The sequence below is a fragment of the Colias philodice genome, chromosome 18 (genome assembly GCF_061535455.1).
Source record: "Colias philodice isolate Cphi_HAF_F1 chromosome 18, ilColPhil1 Martin Lab GWU primary, whole genome shotgun sequence".
In the NCBI taxonomy this organism is placed as follows: domain Eukaryota; kingdom Metazoa; phylum Arthropoda; class Insecta; order Lepidoptera; family Pieridae; genus Colias; species Colias philodice.
Genome location: NC_143103.1, coordinates 5,602,614 through 5,612,088, shown reverse-complemented (window position 1 = coordinate 5,612,088; position 9,475 = coordinate 5,602,614). Strand labels below are relative to the sequence as shown.

The 9,475-nt window shown below is 35.7% G+C and overlaps 2 protein-coding genes across 2 annotated transcripts; both read left to right on the top strand.

Moving 5' to 3' along the window:
- Positions 1–122: 122 nt before the first annotated feature.
- Positions 123–1,883, top strand: LOC149480453 (uncharacterized). Its single transcript, XM_089706850.1, has 2 exons — positions 123–456; positions 567–1,883. The coding sequence occupies exons 1-2, from the start codon at positions 355–357 to the stop codon at positions 1,881–1,883; spliced, it is 1,419 nt and encodes a 472-aa protein (XP_089562976.1). The 5' UTR covers positions 123–354.
- Positions 1,884–5,012: 3,129 nt separating this feature from the next.
- LOC149480452 (uncharacterized) lies at positions 5,013–5,984 on the top strand. The gene has a single exon (XM_089706557.1). The coding sequence runs from the start codon at positions 5,211–5,213 to the stop codon at positions 5,964–5,966; it is 756 nt and encodes a 251-aa protein (XP_089562683.1). The 5' UTR covers positions 5,013–5,210; the 3' UTR covers positions 5,967–5,984.
- The last annotated feature ends 3,491 nt before the right edge of the window (positions 5,985–9,475 follow it).

The following is a 9,475-nucleotide window of genomic DNA, read 5'->3' as shown; positions in this document are numbered from 1 at the left end:
GCATTAAATGTATATATATCCGTGTTGTGCTCTATAATGCTTATTTGTATAACATGAGCTGGCTCCACACGCTTGGTGTTTACAAACAATCACACATACTATTCACTCACAGACACCGTAAACGAACAGGCAGGCATTCGGCAGGCTCTTGATAACGTGCTGTCGAAATGTAACTTCTTTTGTAACTTTTTGTTTCAAATAAAATTCTATAAATTACTGGCAGAAAATATTATGAGCAATGATAAAAGGAGTCAAAAGAACAAGAAATACTGTCATAACACAGTTTAACAGATTTAATAAACACAAATATAAAAGTCAACTTATTAATTTTAAGAAGATTATTTTCATTAAGTAATGGCGGATAATGAGACCCGTTTAAGTTTGACTCGACCGACGCCTCTTGATATTATTGCATTCATTCCATACGCATGTTACCAAATGGAGGCCCAATTCGAAGTCAAGAGTGTTAACACGAGTTAAGAGTAAGTTTATTTTATTTGTAACTAATTACAGCAACTTATATTTTAAGAATTAAAATGTATAAATATATTAGATGCAAATAAAAGAGGAATATCAAAATAAATACATATTTTTCAGAGGAGTATGTGAGTGTATCTGAGAAGAATAAAAAAACAAAACGTGAAAGATCTATCATGCAGTACACGTCGACCGCGCGCATGTCTCAAGAAAAGGAAAAAACGGAGTCACAGTTGGCGTTCGGCGTCACCGACCACAGCCAGATGGTGCTGATCATCGCGATCTGCGACAGCGCCGGCCACCTCGTCGAACTGCTGTTCCAGCGCACCTCAGTGCCTCAGCTGCGCCTGGAAGTCATAGGCTTTTGTCTTCCATATCAGCCATATTTGAACAGAATCACGATACGCTGGGGAGCTATCGATGGTTACAGCATCTATGAGATAACGAAACATTTGCGACAGTCCCACATAACAGAAATATGCCTGGACGATTCTCCGGTTGCGCACTACAATCAATATTTGCTCCTCGAGTATCAAACTAACTTAAAGTACTTGAGTCTTGAAAGGTGCGGTTTGGTCGATAGAGATTGTATTCGTATCGCTGCTCAATTAGTTTACCCACAGCCCGCATCTCGTACCCTGCGCGTTTTGTCGCTGGCTTCAAACACTATAACCAACGATGGCGCCATTGCTTTAGGTTCAATGCTGCGCAGCAACCGACAATTGCGATTTCTTAACTTATCTGGAAACCAAATTTCAGACAGTGGAGCGGCAGCCATCTTCAGTAGTTTGATGGAATTTCCTATGACTTATGATGAAATTGTATCAAAACGAGCACGTAGTATAGAATATTTAAACAGACAAAAAGAAGTTTATATTAAATGCTATAAGGAACTGCTCAATACGCCCGTCGCAAAATCATTGGACGATCGTGGCAGTGGAAAGAAGAGGAGCGTTCGTCCTAAGCGGCAGAGCACTACGGCTCTCATCACTAATTCTGAGCCACTCTCTCCCACGGACAATATTGCATCTAAAGCAAAGAAAATGACATTTGATCTCATTGGACCGAACAACGAAACATTTTGTGCGAGAGACACTATACGCAAAGATTCTTACTTATATTCTATAGGCATTTTGAGTCTCTCTTACCTTAATCTGTCCTATAATAACCTGGGACATGAAAGTCTAGTAAAACTATTACGGGTGATCCGATACCAAGAGAGTTTAAAATGCAAAACAGCTGAAGTTGGATTGGTCCGAGTTATGGTGGAGGGAAATCCGATGCCAAGTAGGAGTTGTGAACTGGAAGCCATACAAGACTTCACTTACTGCATCGGTATGAGTGGAACACAATTTACACTAGTTAAATGTGAAAAGCTCAAACCTATGAAACTTGGTAAAAGATAGGTCAAGTTTTTAATTTCTTTAAATAGTTTTTATTTTATGGTACTTTTATAAGAATATCATGTGCTAATTATGCTATTTCTGTATTCCCTATAATAATTTATGAATAATTTCATGTTGTATTACTTTCTATTTCATAATTTATATTAAATAACGAAATGAGTGAATAATATGCGTTTTATTTAGCCTCTGCTTGTTTTGAGAGTCATGCACGTACATTCTGTACGTTTTTTTGTATTTGTGTGTACTGTGTATGATTGGATCTGGCATGAATATTTAAAATTTCTCATTTTCTACATGCGCTTTATACCAATAATAAAATTTAAGTGTCTCAAATAACCTTTTTTACCAAATGCATATGGATGTATGTACGGTACATAGTATAATAATATATTTTTGTCAATTTGGACCAATTTTTATGAAATTTTTTGAGTGATATACACAAATTTTCATAAAAATTGTAGTAGTGGTAGGTTTGAGAATCGGCCAACATCTATTTTTCACAACCCAGTAATAAGCGTGTCCTACCAGAACAATGTTTTTCGGGTCAACTAGAAAATTATATTGTTAATTAGGAAATTAAAGGATACAAATAAAACACCGTTTTATTTTCATGTTTTTATTTATCTTTAACAATCATTCCAACTGTAAACAACCTTAATGATATACATAGCACACTTATATTGCTGCTGATCCATTGAAATGTTACATTTTTTAGGCCTGACCTTGAGTTTTTTAGAGGATGCAATTTTATTTTTTTGATGTGTAGGGGGGGTCAGTGTGAAGCTAAAACCAAGTTTGTGGGGTCGCCACCCTTGTCCCATGGCCGCCATCTTGAAAATAGCGGTTGAAATGGTTTTAACGATATATCTCTTAAACTATTTATCTGATAATAAAACACTTTTAACATTATTTGTTGCAAATTAAATTCTCTACAACTTTGATTCAGTAACTTTTTGTCGTAGAACTATAAATAAAAAAGTTATAAGCGAAAATGTTCAGAAATTAGAGCTATTTATATTTTTCAATAAAACTTTTTTTTATCATTTTACGAAGAAATTATATTAGACTATTTTTGTAGATTGTTTTTCGAGGAGCAACTTTTATATACAACATTTTTTCATTACGTCAATAGCTAAGGTTTTACAGCGCTCAGAAGTGAGTACTATTTTTCAGTAGTAACTATACATAATAAAGTGGCTATTGGCTCTTTTCCCAGACTCCACAACAATGGAAGCACACTGCAGAACATTTCAGCCCTGCTTTTCGACGTAAAAAAAAACGCACTTCCAGACTCTACCTCCTGGGTTGTGGGGAAAAGATTCAATAATTAATTATTAATATTATTGTAAAATTAATTATTAAAAATATTATTATAATAAAAATAAAATAATTACTGGTGACAAATTATTATTAGTACACACATAATATATCGTATTCTGTAAAGTAAAGAGTACTTAAAATAGTACTCACTTCGGATGGCTGTAAAACCTTAGCTATTTACTTAATGAAAAAATGTTGTAAATAAAAGTTGTTCTACGAAAAACAATCTACAAAAATGGTCTGATATAATTTCTTCGTAAACTTATAAAAAAAAGTTTTATTGAAAAATATAAACATCTCTAATTTCTGAACATTTTCGCTTATAACTTTTTTGTTTATAGTTCTACGACAAAAAGTTACTGAACCTAAGTTGTAGAGAATTTAATTTGCAACGAATAATGTTAACATTGTTTTATTATCATATAAATAGTTTAAGAGATCTGAGATATATCGTAAAAACCATTTCAACCGCTATTTTCAAGATGGCGGCCGTGGGACAAGGGTGGCGACCCCACAAACTTGGTGATAGCTTCACACTGACCCCCCCTACATATCAAAAAAATAAAATTGCGTCCTCTAAAAAATGCGACCCCAAATGTAACTTTTCAATGGACCGTGCCAGTTACAAAGTCTTTTAGACAATAATTTTACGAGTAATTATCATTTATGAAAGTATACAATATTATAATTTAAAAAAGGATGTAAATTACTACAAAACAATTCATTTCAATATACCGAACTTTTTTCTAAAAATAATCTATATTGTGTCTTGTAAATACTGAATTTTTCAAACATTATAATGATTGTATTGAGCAATAAAAATAGTGGAATGTTCTAAAATTACTTCATTTTACGTATATTAATGCCTCTGTATTAAAATATAAAATTTAATCTAAATTATGTACAGATTCACAATAAAACTTTAATCTATTATTCATTATAAATTATTATACATAAATATGTTTTCAGGAAGACTCCATACGCTTATTGCTTTTATACATAGGCAAGGAATTAGAGTATCTTATATCTAAACATCCATTCTAACTTACATACATCTGATGAGTCACAGTTCGACCGGTTTAATATCATTTGTTAAAATAATAAAATTTCTTCACATTTGGCATCTATAATGTACACATAATATTGCACGCCTCATAAGCGAAGCGTTGAGGTGGGTACTACTGTCACTTCGCGCAAAACATCTGATTTTTCAAACTTAAAATGTCTTTATGTACGTATACATTGCACTTGTAAGATAATACATACACACACATATTAAGAATAAACACTATTTTTAACATTCATGATATTTTTGATGTCATTTTTGTTATTTAAACTAGTTAAAAAACAGTTTAAAAAAGTTCTGTCTTTGACGTCCGTGTGTCTGTATGTGCGGAGGATTTTCTTGTTAACACGATAGCGACCGAAATACTTTACTAATCGAGTCTTTTTTTTTCTCTTACGCTTGAGTATGCTCAGGAATAGAACCCTTTCATTTTTAGGGTTCCGTAGCCAAAATGGCAAAAACGGAACCCTTATAGTTTCGTCATGTCCGTCTGTCCGTCTGTCCGTCTGTCCGTCTGTCACAGCCGATTTACTCGGAAACTATAAGTACTACAGTGATGAAATTTGATGGGAATATGTGTTGTATGAACCGCTACAAAAATATGACACTAAATAGTAAAAAAAAGAATTGGGGGTGGGGCCCCCCATACATGTAACTGAGGGATGAAATTTTTTTTTTCGATGTACATACCCGTGTGGGGTATCAATGGAAAGGTCTTTTAAAAAGATTTAAAGCTTTTCGAGGGTAGGCGCCAAAAAGTCATAACGTATTTTTCTTGCTCTTAAGTGTTTAATAATAAAATAAATTAATTTAACGTACATTTTTATGAAATTACAATCTTAAAATATTCTGTACCTACCAGCTTTAATATCCACTAAAAAATTTCATTTGAATAAACTGCTTAACAACAACTTCACTAGAACATAATATTGATCCAAATCATGACATCTATAGAATCACTGAAACAGTCCATGGTTGACCTGACGGTCACTTTTAACAAGAGGATGGCAGAATTCCAGAAGAATTTGGTAAATCCAGCCCCTGCAAGCACTGATACATCCACTCAAATTGCTGCCGAGTTCAACACGTTCCGTGCATTTGTCACAACATCACTTGATTGCCTGCAGTCCCAACTGGAAATTTTGATGAAGCTATATGATCAACAAGAAACAAGAAGTAGACGCAAAATGTTACTCATTCACGGTGTTCCTGAAAAGAGTCAAGAGAATCCGTCAGTTCTTGTGTGTGATCTTATCTCCAAGCACTTCAAACTTCCAAATTTCTCTGAAGAGTCCATAAATCGTTGCCATCGTTTGGGTCGAATGCAGGAGAGTAAACCTAGACCAATCATTTTAAAGCTAAGTGATGTGAAACTCCGAGATAAGTTGTGGTCAAATAAAATCTCCTTAAAAGGCTCGGGTATAACTCTATCTGAGTTTCTGACCAAGCAACGTCACAATGCTTTTATGTCTGCTCGTAAGCGTTTCGGTATCGATAAGTGCTGGACTAGAGACGGCTGCATTTTCATAATTGGACCAAATGGCTCCCGCTACCGAGCAACCTGCATTGCAGATGTTGATGCAATATCCGTTCCTGATGCTGCTTGTTCTACATCTTCTGTTCCAGCTAGTGGGAATCATACGAAAGATGACAAGATTGTAGGCTCTAGACCAAAAAGACTGCAAAAAGTGAAATAATGTGTAATTTTACTTTGTTATTGTTGTGGCTTTGTAAGTATGTCATACTACACTTTTTATTTAATCTTTTCGACGATTACCTTGTTATTTACTTTCTTATATTATATTCCATATATATAAACTTTCTCTAAATAACATTAATTGTAAATTTATACATAAAAGTAAGGTAAATCTAAAATTAACAACAATAAACAACCTTCAAAGTTATAATTATTTTTCTTATGTCACTTAGTTGTCAAGTCAATGTCAAAATCTGTCAAAGAGTAGTTTTTAGTCGTGTTGATACTAAGACTTTGGTTCAATTAATTGTTAAAATTAAAAATTATGTTCTGCCTTGTTTTTGTATAGATATTGTAATTATTTGGTTTGTCAAGCGTTTATTATGTAATAATTTCATTTTATTTTGCTGGAGGGTACAGGATAAATGCATAGTACAACTTCGTTTATTTACTATATTTTATATATTATTCATTTATTATATTTTTTATAGGTATATATTATATTTATATATATATATATATTTTTTTCTTATTTATAATTATTTTAAAGAATGTCTTTTAGCGATATAAATAGTAGCTCTGATGAATTCCTATCCATTTCCTCGTCTGGTAGCTCGTGCAGTAACGATAATTTTTACGATGCATCTTTTCCTTCTATTAATTCCTCAATTTCTTCCGAATTCTCCTCTTATCCTCAAAATTTCAACGTAGTTCACATAAACGCTCAGAGCATTCCGGCGCACTTTCCTGATATGTTGATCTCTTTTGACTGCACTAATCTCCACGCTATCTTGGTGTCCGAGTCTTGGCTCAAACCTAGTCTTCCTTCTTCCTTCTATCATCTTCCTGGCTTTCACTTAATTCGTAACGACCGTGTCGGAAGGGGTGGTGGGGGTGTGGCTATTTACTTACGATCGCACATTCCTTTCACTATTATTAGCTCTTCACCTCAGCCTCCTCCATCCGATGCGGCGGAACATCTTCTCATCGAAATTTCCCTCCTTCACACAAAAGTTCTTCTGGGTGTTTTCTATAGTCCCTCTGTAACCACTAATTTCTTCAACAACTTTGAAAACACTCTTGACGAGCACATCCCTCTATATACTCATGTAATTTTGATGGGAGATTTTAATACATGTTTATTACGAAAAGATTCGCGTAGCTCTAAACTCCTTTCTATCACTGACTCCTTTAATTTACATTGTCTATCCTCAAAAGCAACACACTTCTTCCCAAACTCTACTCCTTCTCTTTTAGATTTAATGTTTGTCTCAGCACCTAATCTGGTTCCTAAGCACGGGCAATTCCCAGCCGTCTCCTTCTCCTATCACGACCTTATTTTCCTCTCCTACAACATCCAGTTGCCCCGTGCAAAAAAAGTAACTGTCCTGCGTCGTAACTTTGGTGGTGTGGACAAAGAGCGACTTTGTGATGATGCCCGCAATATTAATTGGATGCCTGTCTTAAACGCTGAATCGATTGACGACAAGGTTCAGAACTTTAGTCTCCTTATAACTCAGTTATACGATAGGCATGCACCACTTAGGCCAGTAAAATTAAAGCAAGCTCCTTCACCTTGGCTTACACCCGAAATCCGACTTTTGATAAAGAAAAAAAATCGTGCAAAAGCTAAACTGAGATCCTGTAAGTCTGATGATAAACGTGAAAAATACAAGAAAATACGAAATCACTGCAACACTATGTGTAGAGATGCACAACGACGCCATATCCACGAATCGGTCGAAAACGGCGACCCCCAAAATATTTGGAAATTTCTTAAATCATTAGGAGTTGGGAAAAATAGTAATCATCAATTCCCATCCGACCTCAATCTTAATGATCTTAATAACTTCTTCTGTTCATACAGTCCTATTCCTAATTTTAGTAGCCAAACCTGCATAAATCAAATCTCTAGCCTTCCAACTCCTAACTATCCTCCGTTTACTTTTACTCAATTTGCCGTTGGTGATGTTAAGAAGATTATCTTGTCCATAACTTCGAAGGCCGTTGGCACTGACCGCATTTGCCGTAACATGATCATCCCAATCCTTGATATAATTGTTTCCATCATTACTCACATCCTCAACTTTTCCATTACGTCCCACAGCTTCCCGTCCATCTGGAAAGATGCTCATGTCATCCCCCTACCTAAAAAAAACAATCCAACATCCTTCAATGAGTATCGTCCTATCTCTATCCTACCTTTTCTGTCCAAAGTACTGGAACGCTTAATTCATAAACAGTTGAGCCAGTTCTTGTACAGTCACAACATCCTAAGTCCTTACCAGTCCGGTTTCCGCCCTGGTCATAGCACGGTAACTGCCCTAGTCAAAGTCGCCGATGATATTCGTTTAAGTATGGACAAGCAGCATCTCACAGTTCTAACATTGTTAGACTTCAGTCAAGCTTTTAACTCCGTTGACTTTGAAATCCTGTTGAGTTTGCTAAAATCTATTAATATCTCTCCTCCGGCAATTGATTGGTTTCGTAGTTACCTGATTGGTCGTCGGCAGCGTATTATGAATGATGATCAATATTCATCGTGGTGTAATCTCGTTGCTGGTGTACCACAGGGTGGCGTGTTGTCTCCACTCCTTTTTGCCATTTTCATAAATTCTTTGACTCCTCATATAACGTCTCTCTACCATATGTATGCAGATGATCTTCAAATTTACACTCACTCAGACGCAGGGTCTCTGCCGGAGGCTATCAGAGCGACCAACACTGATTTAGCTTCCATCAGTAAGTGGAGTACACTTTTTGGAATTCAGATCAACCCACGCAAAAGTCAAGTCATTATAATTGGAAGTCCACAACTCCGCTCAAAAATAAGCTGGGCCGATTTACCCCCTGTGCACTTGAATGGAATTGTCATACCCTATAGTTCTGAAGTAAAAAATCTAGGCATAACTTTCGACGAGGTGTTATCATGGGTGCCTCAAGTCAAAGCAGTTAGTAAAAGAGTATTTGCTGCCGCAAACTCATTGAAGCGCTTGAGTCGTTTCTTGCCTATACCCACCAAAGTTATGCTAGCTCAATCCCTTCTCCTTCCCCTTTTAGACTACGCGGACTCTTGTTACACGAACCTGAGCGAAGATCAGCTCAATAAACTTGAACGATTGCAAAATTTCTGCATCAGATTTATATATGGTCTACGTAAATTTGATCACGTGTCAGAATTTCGCAAGAAGCTCAAGTGGCTACCTATACGCCTGCGTCGGAATGCTCACACTCTCCATCTCCTCTATTCCATTCTTTTTCATCCCAGTACTCCCTCCTACTTGAAATCCAATTTCCATTACCTTGCTTCTGAATCCTATACTCTCCGATCCTCTAATAACTTTCTACTCCGTTTTCCTGTGCATGGTAGTAAATTATTCGGTACATCGTTTACTGTATCGGGTATCCGTTTATGGAATGCCCTTCCTGAAACGATTCGTGGCGCCCAGACGATAAGATCCTTTAAAAAAATGCTTAAAGACTACTATCTATCTATATAAATATTGTATG